At 35.7% G+C, this 17,680-nt stretch overlaps 1 protein-coding gene across 1 annotated transcript; it reads right to left on the reverse strand.

Annotated features, from left to right (window-relative positions):
- Nucleotides 1-10,347: 10,347 nt before the first annotated feature.
- On the reverse strand, nt 10,348-16,010 carry LOC113065739 (coatomer subunit zeta-1). Its single transcript, XM_026237233.1, has 9 exons — nt 15,901-16,010; nt 15,491-15,559; nt 14,690-14,771; nt 14,518-14,609; nt 14,377-14,432; nt 14,215-14,292; nt 12,779-12,830; nt 12,511-12,549; nt 10,348-10,798 (listed from the first exon to the last, which is right to left on the reverse strand). Exons 1-9 carry the CDS (start codon nt 15,916-15,918, stop codon nt 10,751-10,753), a joined length of 534 nt encoding a protein of 177 aa, XP_026093018.1. The 5' UTR covers nt 15,919-16,010; the 3' UTR covers nt 10,348-10,750.
- Nucleotides 16,011-17,680: the final 1,670 nt, after the last annotated feature.

Consider the following 17,680-nt stretch of genomic DNA (forward strand, 5'->3'; position numbering starts at 1 on the left):
TTTCCGCCACTGAGACGTTTATGAGTCCTGTTTGCTCAGAGAGAAGCGTAACACATAGTGCGCAGGTATGCAATATGCTTCCAGCAGAGTTCACAACTGTGACTGGCATGCTGGCATGCATGTTAAAAAGCCCTAATGTGTCTCTTTAGATGTTATGCAATTACACGCGAGCATGGGAAGGCCTCTGTGCACCTTCATTCATCCCACTGCAATTTTCCACCTGAACAGACAAGGTGAGGCAAGAGGTGAGGTGGAGGTGCACGTCTTATGAATCCTTGAGCTTTTGAAAGACGGCACCGGCCTTGTCATTTACCCTTAGAGATTTTCACGGGTCACAGCTGTTACAGGGGGTTCACGCACACTGCTGCTGATCTCCTCAGCATTAGCCGCGCGACTGATGCACAGATAAAGGGGATAGATGGTCGAGGGGAAGCGTTTAGGGAGATGAGAGTACAGACAGACAGTAGGCCAAAGTGACTTTGGCAGTACGCTGCTATTGATTCAGCTTTATGATACGTTGATTTATACCAGACAGTTTTCAAGTGCTTTGAAGAGATATGAGTCATATACATCCTCACTAATCTCAGGGGCAGCAGGAGGGGACTATGGTTAAAAACCGTTTCTAATATGAGCAGACATCCTTATGTCTTAAGACTAAAGCAGCATGGTCATGCGACGTGAATATCTGAGAGGAATAATGGTGGATGGAGAAATAAAATGGCTGGAGAGCTGCTTTAGATAATTTCAAGGAAATTTTAAGGCGTAGCACAATGCATTCTCATCTTTCAAAGGAGTAAGAGTTCGCGGGCAAGACACACCCTCGCACAAATACACACATAGATTAGACACGCACACAGATAAAGGGATCGAGATGAAGATTTATGTGACAGTGAACTAATTGCATGCTGCCATTTGTCTTTAGGAAACTGACACCCGATCCTTTCTCATGGTTTTAACAATTATATCAGAAGAAATATACTTACTTACTGCGTACCATTATATGGAATTATGAGTAAGTTATAGCTTTAGTACAAAAAAGGCTGGATTTCCTATAGAATGTAAATGATTTTGCATGAGGTTAATAACTGCAATAAAACTAATTTAAAGGACATCTTACACATCTTATTACATCTTGAGTGTTAGATGAGAAAGAAAAGGCATTTAAGATGATATTTAAAATGGGAATTACTAAGCTTTCATATTGTTCCAATCCTGTATGGCTTTTTTGTGTTGTGTGTGTGTGTGTGATGGCATATAATATATACATATATACAATAATATATATATATATATATATATATATATATATATAATATATATATATATATATACTGTGCTTCACAGAAGAAAGTCAGTCTTAAAGGTTTGGATCAATATGAGAGTGAATTTTCATTTTTGGGTGAACTATCCCTTTAAGCTGTCAAACCACTTCATGTTCGCGTTTTATGGTGTACTTGAGTGAATTGTCTGGAGTTTAATGGGAATCACTGTGAATGTTGTTTCAGAAGAGGTAAAGGAAGTTGAAAACATGTCGAGAGGTCATTTATTGCCAGTGCTCTGGAATCTTTCCTCCTGGAAACAATATGTTGCAGTGCAGAAGCCAATTTAAACACGCAAGCTGTGTTTACTGCTTCTTCAGCAGTATTGTTTCAATACAGCATAACACTGATGAATAAATGCGTTAGATATGTCTGCCAAAACAAGCAACACTATCGCATATTTTACTTCAGTGTGAAAATTGTCCAGCAGTTAAATTTTTGTATATCCAAAGCAAACTATGCTGCATTTGAGCTATACATTTTTCAATACATGCATTCCCTAGCAATCGAACTTCGGTGTTGCAAATGGCATGTTCTAATGTTTGAGCTATAGGAAGGCATTACCTCAAATCACGTGGCTTGTTGAGGAGAGGTGTCATTTTATGTTTTTTAATGGCCCAGACCATTTCTGCTTGGTGAAAGATAAACAGTTGAAAATGTATCTATAACTATACCTAAAACAACCTATCACCTGTTAAGAAATTATTGACGTGATCTGTCATCACTGACTCACATTTCTGACTTTCTTTATTCTGTGGAACACTAAAGCAACAATTTGGAATAATGTTTCAACTGTTTCTGTCCAAACAATGAAAGTCAGTGGGGTCCAAAAACATTGGTCTTCATTGACTTTCATTAGACATTTTTAAAAAAATATAATATTGTGCTCCAAAAAATAAATACAGTAATGACATTCATAGTACATAGCAACACCCTGGGGACCACCCTATAGCATCACAGAGGTGAGATCTTCAAAGTACAGTATAAATCAGGTTGCACTATACTGTCATATTTAAATGATGCAAAAAAAGTGAAAACTAAGAATGCAACTCTAAGTGCATAATTTGTTTTTTAAAAAAAGTCACACTGTGAGGATTTAACCATGTGAATTATTGCATACATGTGGTAATCAGTGGCAATCCACAAATTGATCGTAACCAAACATCAACCCAACAGTAATGGGATATGGCGATGACAGTCTTGATTATATTTCTGATGTGTGTTGATTGAGATGAATCGGCCTCTCAGATCGTCTGCATTTTTGACTCTCACATGAGATGTTTTTTTGAGTGTCGGTTGTCGAAACAGGATATTATTTTGGAGTTGGAGAGTTGGATGTGAACACATTCCACAAAGAAACTGCAGCAGGCCTGTGTGAGTGAAAATGACTGCAGCTACAATCACTCTCTCTCTCCCTCTTTCTCCTCCTCCTCTCTCCTCTTATTCTCATGACGTCAGGAATGTCGAGCACTCCCTGCTCCTTCCCTTGGGAGAGGGTTTTACGATTAAAACCTGACACCGTTTCTGTGTCCCATAAGCAACAGAGCGGTAACTCACATCAAAAGACAGCCAGCGTCGAATCACAGCACGGCCATTAAATTAGCCTGTCGCGCACGGACCAATCAGAAGCGAGCATTAAATCAGCTCTGTCACGCTGGCAGCCAATGGTAGGACAGCAGCGGTAAATCTGTCAAGCGAGCGTCTGTTAACAGGGCGCTGTGGTGCAGATGGGGAATCCACTAGGGTGAGGGAGAAAGAAAGTATATAAATGAGAGAAAGAGAGAGAGAAGAGAGATGGAAGGAGGGAGGAGGAAAGCTGAGCACTTAGAGCAAAAGCGTTGAAATATCTTGCTTTGGTTACCCAAAGATTCATTTCTGAAACCCATAATGGCCAAAAATCAAATTGTTTTGGAAGCGGTTAAGCCGTGAAAACTCGAGTGGAACAAGACCAAACACGACCACAAGAGAAAGAAAAACTTCATAAAGCTTAATTGCTACCCACTGCTGTGTGACATTGAGTGTCTGCAACAAAAGTGAAATACGGCCGCGACTCACTCTCCAATTACATCACTATCTTAATCACCGACGCTGTCACGATTATTTCAGTTCACGACACTCATTATACACATTCGGTCCATTTGAAATAGCTTGTCAGACGCAAACCTTAAACACTTCTTTATACGATATGACATAAAGATGAGAACGAAACATGTCGGGAGTGTGTGAAACTATGACCCGTTGCTGCAAGGGTGCAGACCAGATGTTCTCACACGCACGGAAGCGCGGGGCTAAAAGAGCCCGTTTGTGTGCGAACGCGTGTGCGTAACGCAGCAGAACGGGACTCTACGGGGACTTGAGATCTTGTTCTAAATCAAGGGGAAGGAAAGAATGGCCTCGATCCTCTTAAAATGTCAACAGGCTGCAGCTTGTGCTCCGTAAACATCTCCGGCTCAGATCGACGGCACCCGTTTCTCAACGGCGGAGCACGGCCAAATTCAGTGACTAATGGCGCAGGCGACTCGAAAATAGAAATGTCTAAGCGGGGCTTGTAGACATATCCAACTGCCTGGCTGATAAATGTAGCATGCCTTCGCTTAAATTTATGTGTTTTTAAACTCTCCGTCATGTGATATGAAAATAGGGTGTATAGGCTACTCTCACCCGCCAATCCAGCCAGAGGAATAACATCTCGGACTTTAGGAATGGCACGTTTGAAATGCTTAATGTGTTCTTGAATAAATATTGTGCAATTATGGATTTGACATTTAATGATATGGGAGACCAGATTTATCTCAAGGATTTTTCATGTATCTGCACAATTGGCAGCTTCTGATGATTTCAAGAGACCAATAACTGAAGTAAAGTAAAATACTGCAAAGAAGATTATTTTTACACCGGATAGAATAACTTATTGAAATACTACTGAATCAGCAAATGCTGTGGCATTGCTGTTGATTTTGGTCGCCTTTGCATCCAAGGTGAAATGATTTTCTATTAGAGGGCGAGAGAGGTGCATAAAAACACATCAGGCCATATTGAGGTGTTTCTGTGGCAGTGGTGAACAGCGCTCTTATCATGGCCTTGTTGTGTCCGAATCTGTTGCATTACCATTGCATTGCATTACGTGCATTACCCGTCCTCTATTCCGAGCCCTTTTCTATGGTCTTTTGATGAATTTGGCCTATCTAAATCTGCCTGTGCTGAGAGCACGCCGTAATTTACCTACATTTATCGCAGGGCGAGCTGTTTGCTCAGCTTGGGGCCCTGAGCTGCATGCACGATTAATACGAAACATTGACGCTTTTGTGTCGCCCTCCCCTTCACCTAGAAAAATGACTCTGATTGCAATAAGCGTGCAGATTTTCCTGAAGAAGACTGGAAAACTCATTCGGTGACATACAGAAAAGCTTGCAGATGATGATAATTTATTGACTGCTGCATCCGTTCACCACCACACACCCACACAAACAGCATCTATCAATTACAGGCCTGTAGTCCACACGCCTCTGACAATTTTACTGCGTGTTTTGTACAACGTGTCAAGCCGCGCTGTTTCAGTCTATTATGCTCATTCCTCTATAATTAATATAAATTACGTTTTTGCAGTTTTACAGCCTTGCCACTGTAATTAGTCGATGAAAGGCATTCATCGGTTGCCTGTAGGTGCTGCTGGAATATCCAGATGAAAGCTGCATGAGTGTCAGGCACGTTAGTGGGCATAGACAAAAAATGGGAGTCAAATTGTAACAAATTTCTGCCTTGCTAGGGGTCATACAGAAGTCTTATCTCAACACCTGCCCTTTGCTATTTATACAGATACATCTGTCATCCTCCATAACCTTGACATATTCCATAAAGGGTTATGAACATGGTATTCAAATCAGCTGCATTAATATAGTGATTGCTTCGGGTCATAAACAGGACCATCCGAGGGAACATATTGTTCCTGAGGGCAATGCACTTTTTTCAGGTGTGTTAGCATATTGTCAAGGAACATGTAATTGCTGCACTAAAATTAATCACTTTTTCCAAGAGGGCTCTCATCAGCCAGATAATCAGACAGTGGCCTCAATAAAGTATTTAGTCTTTTGAAACTTCATAGAGGAAATAATAAAATGAAAATTACATGTGGCAGCTGTAAACTAATGTAAAGTAAGTGGTTGTATGAAGATTCAAACATGTATTATAAAATAAAATGCAAAGACAATCAGTGTATATATAAGCGTGGCTTGGGTGGACCAAATCTTTTCTGAGGTGTGTATAATACCACCCCAATTAGGTGAACTGATTTTTTCGGTTGGTTGGCTTGACTAATAGATGCAGTGTGCTTCTGAACTGAAATGTATATTTTATTTTTACTGTGGTTTTTGTTTGTTTTTGCAAATAACATAAAAAATGATGTTTAGTTCTGTCAGCGTTTCTCGTGCATTAATTTTTCTGCAGATGCAGACAAAATAATGCACAAAAACCCTGACAGAGGTTAATTTAAAATTTTTACTGAATCTACAGCACAAAACCCACCATGAGCAGAGTAGTCTGATTTCCAAATGTGAATGAATGACTTACATCTCAGCTCATTATTTGTGAATCAAAAACATTTAGCGTGACAAGTGTAGCCCGACACCAAAATAATAACTCTAATGAGCCGGATCATTTAGTGAATTAAAAAAATTCAGTGAAACCAGTGTTGTGCAGCTCTGAAAGTATGAATTATATGTGCCTGTTCTTTTTAGTGAATCAAAAACAGAGCACGGCCAGCATTGTCCAATTCCTGAACAATTGACTCTTTTGAACTGATTCTTTTAATGAATCAAAAACATACAGCACAGTCACTGTAGTCTGATTCCCAAGTCATTGAATCTTATGTTTTGATTCTTTTGGTGAATCAAAAACATACAGCACAACCATGCACTGTAGTCAAATTCCAAAACAAATTACTCTTATGAACTTTGTAGTTTTAGTGAATCAAACAAATCAGTATACTAACTAGTTTTTAATTTGAAGTATAGTTAAAGATGTGTACATGATGACTTTTGTCAGTAGGCCTAGTATGAAAAGTTACCACATTGTTTGTCATTTATGTAATCGCAAAAAATTCAGTGTAAGCACATTTGCAAAAAAATGGAAGTGCAGTTGCTGTTGAAATGGAGAATGCAGAAGGGATAGCTTTCTCCAGGTATTTCAGACCTCCTCAGCAGCTTAAACAAACAAAGCAATGTTTTTATAGCACCACAGAGTTGCAGGCTTTGCACTTTTAGGGAAATTCAAACTCACCACTGACTTACTTATAGTTCTGTCTGCATACTCACCTCAAAAACGTACTTTCCCGCTAAAGTTAGTATATTATTAACACAAAGAACCTTTCTCATGTCCTCTCAGGCCTGGCCCACCAATGACCTTGATGACCTTTTGCTCTTTTTCTTTTATTGCGGTTGATGATATCTTAAAAACCTTATTCTACTATCCCACAGCATTTTGCTTTATTCAATGGGAGCATGTTGTACATAACACACATGAGCCAGACATTGTGGTTTTATCTGTGACTCTTACCCATCCGCTAATGAATCATAATGAATGACCTCATAATGAAAGAGCTACTTAACTCAATTGGTCAAATAAATTTTGAGCTGAAGGCTTTCATGCTTTGGAGATAAGCGCCAGCGTCCACAAGCCTCTCGGGTGGGGCGCTCAGGGGCCAACGTCATGTTTCATAACTCAAAAAAGCATGCTTACATCAGCCGAGACAATGAAAACTTTCCCAGCTACTTTCATATGGATGCCAAAGCATTATTAAAGAGGAAGACAGAGAGGGATAGAAGGTTGAGGAGGTGTGCTGAACCAGTGCCAAGAAAGTTCTCCATCTGCCTAAACAAGTCCTGTCCTAAACCTGTCTCTCATTACAACTGAATATCCCACATGGCGGTGAACTTTTGTAACCTTCAGGCAAAGCTGCTGAAGATCAGTTTCCATTCCAGCTTCTGCAGTCGTACACAAATCAGGAGAACGGGTCTTAATCAGGATAGATTGTGAATGCTAACAAGGCTGTGAGGGATAGACATAAAACCATTCAAATTTGACTTTTCAACAAAAAATTCCTGATTAAAAAAGTATTTATTTTTAAATTATTATTTATAATTTTAAGACTTCTTAAAATCTTAAGAGATGGCTTTTGATATAGTGCTTGAAAGTTAATTTATTCGCTCATTCATAGATTTTAACATCCATTTCAGAATTTGATTCGATTTCTGACACAAAATATTAGTAAAGTATTTATTTGATCATTTCTTAACCTTGAATTTCTTCATTAAACTTAATTTCTTCATCGTGTGTGTTATTGTTTGCTGGAAAAATAGAATTGGTGTCTAATGGAGCAGTTTAAAGCAATATTATTATTATTATCGTTAACCAAAAACCATATCTTAGACCATAGAAAACCTTGAAATAAAATAAACACAACCTGAAATAAAATAAAATGGAAAAAATAATAAAATTAAACAACTAATTATTTGTAACTATTGCCAACACAACATTTCTCATTGTTGTTTAGTTGAAGTACTAAAATAACTAAAACTATATATGCCATGCCTATATATATATATATAACCAAATAACAAAAATTTAAATGAAAACAGAAAATATAAATTATATAATGTAATTCAAAGAACTATAATAGTATATTAGTAATACAAAAATACTACAGTTTTAAAGATGTAAACACACTTATTATGAGTGTCATTTTTTCCACTTATGATTCCATTTCTACAGAGAAACAAGCATCAAAGTTATATATTTACCTGGCAATAATAAATTAGCAATAGATGATTTGGTGGTTGGTGTATAGAATAAAAATGGCGTCTGATGGAACAGAAAGAAATAAAGTCATTCATTCGAAATACCTGTATTTGTTTTATGTCTGGTTATGTCTAAAGCTCTCTTTAATTTGCTGTAGATCATTAGACGAGCCATTATGGTGCCGTATACGGTGACTGGTAGAAAATACAAATATGCTTTCTACGTCATTGACTGAGTGGGCAGCTGCTTCAGTTTCAGACAGCCATAGCATGGGCTCTTTGCATTTAGCCTGATAAAATCTCAGTGAACTGGTTCAAAGCATTGGCCAGGGTGACCCCTGAGACTGCACATGTCTCGTCTCCGCCCCCAGTGCCATAACTGTGCCCTAGGTATGATTCTGAGACATGTATGTGATAAACTACTATTTTTACAACCATTTCTCCAGGGGGAACCTTTCATTTGCATTAAGATGAGAGACAGGGGAGGAATCCACCAGAGAAAGAGCAGGCATGCAAAGCTGCCAAACCTTCTTGCAGAATTATGTCTCTCTCTCACACACACACACACAAACACACACACGTTAAATGTGGGTATTTACCAACAACCAATTTTTATTCCGGAATATTTAGTGAAATATAACGCTTTCCTCATGCAGAGTAAAAGGGCTTGCAGACAAAACAGCTATTCTGGTTTTTAAATAACAGTCTGTTTTAGGACCTCTTAAAATTGTACCATATGCTGCATGTTATTTATAACCAAATCAAAATCGACAATTAGAGGGGAAAAAATACTAATTATCCTCACAGTTGTGGATGTATTAAAAAACTTGTAGTTTTACATGCATAATGGAGTAAATTGAGCCTGAAAAGCATAAAGGCAACAAAACAAAGTCAAACCAGTGTAGTAAATGCTAAGTGTAGTTCAGCCTCAGTCTGTGTCTCATTCAAAACCAGAACCAGAAGAACCAGAAGAGGGCGCTCTAGGATTGACTCTGAGTCACTGAGAGACTAGGAAGGAAAACAGGGAGAACAATTGAAATTCATTCAATATACTGCATATACATATGTATTTCATTATTTTTTATAAATATATTTGTTTATATTTGTTTCCTATAATCAAAACAATAAAAGTTGAATACAGCTAAAATTACTATTAAACATTTTTACCGTAATTTACAGAAGACACCCACTAAAATGTCACAGTATAACAATAGTTCATATACCAAATAAAAAATAAAAAATAAATATCAGGCTTATTTAGAACAAGAATCATTAGATGACATTAACAGTGTAGCCCCAAAAAATCGTATAAATTGTCATTTGTAATCTTTGCCACTATCCTTCAAACCACTAGGTTTTACCCATTTGTCAGCAAGTTTTAACAAATCATTTAAAATATAATAAAATGTATGATCACTTATTCTTATATATATTTATAAAATACAGGTCAGACTAATTATGTTGTTTCATTTGTGTATATATATATATATATATATATATATATATATGTTACGTTGAATTAAGATGGAACATTATTTCACCTATATTTTGACATTTTATTTTTTTAATGTTATTTGAAACATTAAAGTTGACACTTTACTTGCATTTAATATGCTTTTCATGTAAATTAAATTTGCTTTTGTAATTTATTGTAGACACAACAAACATATCTTGTCTTTGACCATATACATATATGTATTAAAATATATTTATACTCACACACATGTATATACGTTATTGCATTATTTTTAACATATATATGTATGCGTTTGTGTGTGTGTATATATATATATATATATATATATATATATATATATATATACACACAGAGAGAGAGAGAGAACATTTGAAGGGGATCAAAAAAGTTAAAAGTTAAAAGCATCAAAGTTATTCGAAGACAAGAGCGCATTTTGGTTAAGACAACTAAGGTTTTGATCCACTTAAATATTGACTAATGTATATATATGCTACATGCTAGAGTTGTGTTTACCCATTCAAAACTCAAAATAAGGATTCTGAAATGTAGTTGTTAATGTTTTTTAACACAGCTCTATGTAGTTGCTAGGGAGGTTTCATACTTGGTGGCTTGTCAAGAGTCCCTAACCCTGCATGTGAGCGGTAGTAATAGTGATAGTTGACTTAAACACAAAACAGTAAACAAAGTGACCTCAAAATATCACTGCCGCCTCTGCAAACCAAAGAGTATCAGAAAAGAGGAAAACACGCCACAGCAGAACTAGGATGAAACTGTTTCTTTACTTCAATCAAAACAAGAACAGAGAACAAGATCAACCACTGGAATGTACATGAATCGTAATGAATATCTCGCAGTACAACAGTGATATCATTCACAAACCAGCCATATACTCAAGCGCTTACTGGAACGCCCCGGTACTTTTCCCTAAAAAAGAAAGTCCCGCCAAGACAATATCCCAGCTTCTTCCTTTTGCCTTGACATTCTTTTGAAATGCTCATGTTCCTGGTCTTATCTTCGAGTGAGGGAGACACTAGTCGTGGATGTGCACTTTAACAGTCAAGAAACACTCAAGGAAAAAAGGACAGATAGGACAGTAGTGATGAAAAGTGGTTAAATTGTATTTGTTCTCCTCGTCTCAGTTCAGGAATGGGATCAAAAGTGTCCTATCGGAGCAGTGACCATTTGATCTGCTCCTTAGCTGACTGTAGCACCTAGAAAAAACAGAAACATCCAGTAAAGATAGAACCAAGACATCTATCTGCAATATTAGTACATTATATAAGTAGCAAATACATTTTAAAACGTGTGTGTGTGTGTGTGTGTGTGTGTGTGTGTGTTTGTATATAAGTATATAAGAAATATATCATTTCATACTAGTAATATCTTTAAATGGAAGAAACATTACTGGGTGCTTCTTTAAATCCACTTATAAATGGTTGTTATAATTAATTTGATGTGTCATTAGGATCTTAAGAACCAATATATGAAAGTGGGTTCTGTCAATTTATTATAACCTGATGTTTTAAATTAGGCAATGCCTAATAATTAGTCAAATGTAATTAGAATGAAGTGCCAGCCTCAGAATCATTTATTTGAAGCATTTTTTTGTTCCTCTTCAGTAAATCCAATCACTCAATGAGGACAGATAGACCAAACCACTCCCAAAAAACCTCACTTGTCTCCAAAGCTACAACAGGTAATTGAATTTTAACGTGTTTGTGTTCTTGACTCATTAATGCCATCATTTATCTCAAAAGACATGCATCCATCAGGATTCTGCGTTATGGTTTTCAAACTACAGAGAAAAAGGCAAACTATTAACACATTTAAGATACAGTGTGGTCCAAAAAGCCTCAAACTACGGGTGAAAATACTTGCATTTTTTCCTTATTATTTAAAAATACTAAAACCAGAAAAAAGGGTGTTTGTTTAAGTGTTTGGGGATGGTAAGATTTTTTATGTTTTTTAAAAAGAAATCTCTCAAGCTAACCAAAGCGGAGTTTATTTGATAAAAAAATGTTTAAAAAAGTATTTTTAATTAAAACAACTGCTTTCTATTATAAAATGTAATTTATTTCTGTGATCAAAGATGAATTTTCAGCATCATTACTTAAGTGTCACATGATCCTTCAGAAATAATTTTAATATACTGATTTGCCGCTCAAGAAACATTTATTATTATCGGTGTTGAAAACAGTACCGTTTAATATTTTTGTGAAAACTGACTTTTTCCTTTGAAGATTTCTTTCGATTTTTTTTCTTTGATGAATAGAAAGTTCAAAAGAACAGCATTTATTTAAAATAGAAATATTTTGTAACATTATAAAATCCCTTCCTGTCAGTTTTAATCAGCTTGATGCATCCTTGAAGTATTCATTTCTTTCTTTAAAAAAATATTTTGAACGCTAGTGCATCTAAAATGAGAAAGTGTAAAAGCAACACTCAAACCCATCATATGAAAGTGCTAACATCGAGGAACCTGTAATCGAGTAATGCAGTTGCAGTAGAACATCCAGCAATTAATTCATCATCTTAATTTGCACGAGGCGAGGCAAAGTATAACCGTATAGCAGGGAAGACGGGGAGACAGCTATTAATCACACACATGAAAGCCATACAGGCGGCTTGTCGCAGAGCCTCTTAAATATACATTAATCAGTCCACACGAGCACGGCAGCCACGGGGAGCCATCGCTGGCAGACAGCCGCCAATAATCAGCCATCATGTTCACATGCAGCAGACACACACGGGAACACGGAAAGCCCGGCTAGCGGCGGCTCGATGAAACGTTCTTAATGTGGGAGCTGTGAAACCAGATCACTATTTTCTAAATGAATCATGGGAAAATCTCAGAGCCACTATAAAACACAAGAGCTGTGATGGTGACAGGTGTCGCTGTAGGAAGTGCGTCGACTTCTCTCACCTGAGTGACTGTCTGTTCTGTCAGAGGCACGTCATCGCCCTGAAACGACACGAGAGAGGGAGAATCTGAGGAGTTTAGAACTGCTGGCTTGCTTCCGGTCTCATACATGCAAGATTATTGGAAATCAAAGTTAATAGATGCCTAGCAGGACCATGATGCTCATCAGTGGCGTCAGAGCATGAGATGAAGCAGAGCCAACAAATACTAAGCAGATTAACATTTACAACAGCATAATAGAAGTCAATAGAGGACAACAGGAAGTAGTTACCCTCAGAGCAACACGGTGAACCACCTGTTGTGGGTCACTCTCCAGGATCACACTGTAAAACAGACAATTAATATGTGATCAGCTGTGCAACCAAGGCTATGTGACTGTTAGACGCTTTTTTTGGCCTTTTGTGAGTTTTACTGATAGAGAAAATGTAGAGAAAGGATGTGGACAAAAGGGAGGAACAGGATCAGGATAACAAGCTTATGTGGTCACAGTGGGTTTTCAATGTGTCTAGGCCCAGAAGGAATCTAGAGACTTTTCTGCAATAATTTTGGGAAGAATCTGTGGAATTTGGCAGATGTTTTTATCCAAAGTGACTTACACTGAATTTAAGATATTTATTTTATTAGTACATTCATTCTCTGGGAATCGAACCCATGATCTGGGTGTTAATGGCGCCATTCTCTACTGTTTGAGCTCATTGTTTGGCACATTAAAACAAAAAGTGTTAACCAGAGCTGAGAGTACTAGAGTCTTATTGGTAGCTGAGAGCATTAACAAAACAGCCAGAATATTCAATAAATTAATAAAAGGAGCAGTCGATTAAGAGTATTTTATGAATGTATGCGGAATTCTTCAGCCCAATATAATTAAAATAATATACACTATCAGTCAAATGTTTTTGAACATTTAGATTTTTAATGTTTTTTAAAAGAATTCTCTTCTGCTCACTAAGCCTGTATTTATTTGATCCAAAATACAACAAAAACACTAATAATGTGAAATATTGTTACTATTTAAAATGACTGCTTTCTATTTGAATATATTTTAAAATTTAATTTATTTCTGTGATCAAAGCTGTATTTTCAGCATCATTACTTCAGTCTTCAGTGTCACATGATCCTTCAGAAATCAGTCTAATATGCCAATTTGCTGCTCAAAAACCACTTATTATTATTCATATTAAAATATTCCATTATTATAGAAATCAATACTTCTATTTAGCAAGAATGCTTTAAATTGAACGAAAGTGATAATGTTACAAAAGATTTCTTTTTCAGGTAAATGCCGTTCTTCTGAACTTTAGTCTTCAAACAGACCTGAAAAATTCATCTGTTTTCAACATAATAATAATAATAATAATAATAATAATAATAATAATAATAAATCATGTTTCGCTGAAGACTGGAGTAATGATGCTAAAAATTCAGCACTGACATTAAAGGAATTAAATACATTTTAAAATATTAAAATACATTTTAAATCGTAATAATATTTGACAATATTACTGTATTTTTGATTAATTAAATGCAACCTTGTTGAATATGAACTTTAAGGATGCATCTTTCAAAAACATAAAACCTTCTTAAAGATCTTAGTCTATAAACAACACCAGCATCTACAAGATCTCTGTGTAACAAAACAGTTAACCTCTGATTTCCTCCTCTTTTCTCCTAAATGGTTTACATTTGAAGACATTCATTATGACTTACCCTCCATCAACAATCTCATCAACGGCCAGGAAAAGACCCTCCATATTTTCAAGCAGGGCTCTCTTTTCCACATTTTTCCTAAAAAGAAGAAGAAAACGATCAAGACTGAACTGTTGTTAGTTTGGTAGCTGATAGAGGCCAGTCTTTTACAATCTTTCCTACCTCAACATTTGGCTCAGGGAATCAAAGAGACAATTCAACACTGACATAAGCATCAACTGTGGGAGAAAAGACAACACAACTTATGAGATTTGCATGGTTATGATGTAAAGACACAACACTGGATGAAGTATACACCATTACCTCATTTTCATGGGAGCTGCCGATGACATAGAAATATAAATCAATATTGCTCTTGTACACAACTGTTAGACCCTCCAGCAGAGCGATTTCACCTGTGTCAAAGAGAGGAAGGGTTGAGTCTACATGACTTTATGTTAGAAAACACAAGATTGACAGTAACAGAATCACTTACTGTCTGTTCTGTGTGTCTTGTTAAAGATGTTCTTCTCAAAGGCTTTCTGCTCTTTCACTGTGGGATACGTGTCATCATAATACTGAAACATGAACACAACAAAAGTCATAAAGCTTATAACACGTCTACATCTCTTATCCATTACACCTTATGCAAACAAAAAGCTCACTGTTAACATGAAGGTGAGTCAATGACCACAAATCTTGTTCAGCTAAAAACAGCTGAAAGTCTCGCACATAAAATGTACAAATGGTCGTGTATGCTCTATATAGAAAAAAATAAGGTGGATAATGTTAGTAATAATTAAAGATGAACATTTACTGGACTGTAGCCACTTATGATTACTTGATTATCCATACAAGATCTTTTAGAAAAATCATTTTAAAATGTAAATAACAAATATGAGACATAAAGCTTTTGATGAACGTTTATGTATCCAAGTCATCATTGTATTACATTGCATTATATGTTTTCCCCACACAATTAAAACTACAGAGCTTTGATCACAAAACTAAGCAGTTACATATCTTACGATCTTACATAATATTAGGAAATATAGAGTGACAACTAATATTCTTATGCATTTTTAAGCAAGTAGCCTGCTGTATATACTGTGCGAAAAATCTCATTGATTTTCAAGATTTACTCGTACATTTATTTTTTTTTACTCCGAATAAGTTTTTCTTTTAAGTGTGAGCTCCTTATTCTCCTTATATCATATTATAGGAGCCATAAAATCCTGATGTAGCAAATATAGCATAATAATATTATATATAATATAATGCATTCTTTACAGCTCACCTTGGCATACAGTCTCTCTCCATCATTGTCCATGATCAGAACCGCTTTTACAGTGTACAGAGAGGGCTCCTGTCACAGCACACACAAATATGACAAATTACAGTGAAAACAATCATGTGATCAGGTCAAAGGTCGAGGAGACATCGAGCTGTCCATCAGCAGCTGCTCAAACTGTGAACTCAATATTTTGACAGTATACTGTAACAGTATACTGATCCTCAATATAATGAATTTCTTCAATACAATAAATGCTAAACTCGTAAGATCGGTTACTGGTTCATAGTTTAGCGGATGTAGCGGAAATGCTATTTGAAGAGGAAACAGAGCGAATTTGAGGCGGACTGAACTGATAGCGGACTCTTTACACTTTAAATGCAAATATTGCACACACAACGATTAAATAATTTTACCAATATTAGCGTATCCATCTTGCACTCGACAAATGTCGCTCACTCAAGCTCCGAATTTCTGCGTATGTGTACTTCCGCTTACGACATGAGGTAAAAGGGCAAAACTAAGCGGAAGTACTTTGTAACGTCATTATAGATTGCGGGAAATATTGGGGGGAATAAATAATAAGAATAATAATAATTATAATAAATAATATTTTGAATCGGCCAACATCCACACATCAGTTATTAGTACTAATAATAACAAAATTAAAGTTTTAGACATCGATTTGATTCGCTAAAAAAATGCAAATAATGACGTGACATTGGTAGCCAAGAAATCGTATTCAGTTGTGAAAATTATGTGTGTGTGTGTGTGTGTTAGTACCTATGGTTAGTACAGGTCTAGCTACTTATGGGAGCCAAATAAATGTAGTAAGTGTCCTCACAAATATCATGCTATATGTATTTAATATTATATTCATATAGGCCTAGTTATATTTTTTCATGCATATTTAATAACTTTAAACCAGTAAACTTATGCAAACAGGCTCAGAGACTGCTAGTGTAAATGTACTCATTTAATAATAATAATAATAATGATAATAATAATAATAATAAAAGAAACAATTTGCCTAGTGCAGAATCAAAAAAGAATAATAACTTAGCCTGTTTTGTAATACTGTTGTTGATGCTTGAAAGGTTATGTGTCTGACCACACAGCCTGGTGAACCATAGCCATTTTTATTTATTAAACATTGGCAGGTGTGGGGTAAAAACATGCAATATGACGTATAGCCCTAGGATAAAGTATAAATATAAAATAAAACAGAGATAAATATACTCTGAGCATATTTAGTTAACTAGCCTGCATATGTTGTATCATTACAGGTTTGAAGAAAAAAACAAAACATGCATTTAGCAGATGAATGTTAAACAATCACAAACACTGAAAACTAATTTAGTGATTTTTCTTGTATGGCCTTCTCTTTTCCTTAAGCTTTACTATTGACATCCAGTATTTTGTCAGAATTGTATCAGATAGAAAATATTCTGTCTTCTAATAAGAACATAATGTTCTTTTTTTTTCTCCTGACACTTCTTCAACATTTGAGCCTGTATATTTTCATCTGCATTCAACTGATTATTAACTACTTATTAGGCCTGCTCACTTGAAATGTAATCCAACAAAGATACAGATGTCAAGAAAAAACAAATGTATAAAATTAAGTACAATCTATGACAATGTATATATATATATATATATATATATATATATATGTGTGTGTGTGTGTGTGTGTGTGTGTGTGTGTGTGTGTATTAACATAGACTGTACTCAATTTTATACATATGGTTTTTCTTGACATCTGTATCTTTATTGGATTATGAAATAGAAAAAAAATCACAAAAATCTAACCTTTCATTGGATAATAAGAATTAAAAATAGGGGGAAATATCATTATGAAATAAATGTTTTTCTTAAAAAAAAAACACGCTGGACACAATTATTGGCACCCCTAGAAATTCTTGTGAGTAAAATATCTCGGAAGTATATTCCCATTCATGATCACAATTTTGAGCACTCCTGGGTGATTATGGCTCATATGGTTCATTAGTATCATTATGTGAAACTGGCTGTCCTCGTGTGTCATATTTTTAAAGAAAAAAAACGTAATATAAGGCTTAAAACAATATTTTAGAATTTAAAAACAAGAATTACTCCCATTTACATGGTGTTTCAAAGGAACATTGCCAAAGGTGATTCACTATAAAGTCAACACTCTACCTAGGTACAATGACT

This window comes from Carassius auratus, chromosome 48 (assembly GCF_003368295.1).
Source record: "Carassius auratus strain Wakin chromosome 48, ASM336829v1, whole genome shotgun sequence".
Taxonomy (NCBI): domain Eukaryota; kingdom Metazoa; phylum Chordata; class Actinopteri; order Cypriniformes; family Cyprinidae; genus Carassius; species Carassius auratus.

Coding starts and splice junctions, on each gene's coding strand:
- LOC113065739 (XM_026237233.1), bottom strand. Junction 14,293..14,376: donor TCCCTGAGCCAAATGTTGAG/GTAGGAAAGATT, acceptor TCTTCTTTTTAG/GAAAAATGTGGAAAAGAGAG. Junction 12,831..14,214: donor GATGAGATTGTTGATGGAGG/GTAAGTCATAAT, acceptor TCTGTTTTACAG/TGTGATCCTGGAGAGTGACC.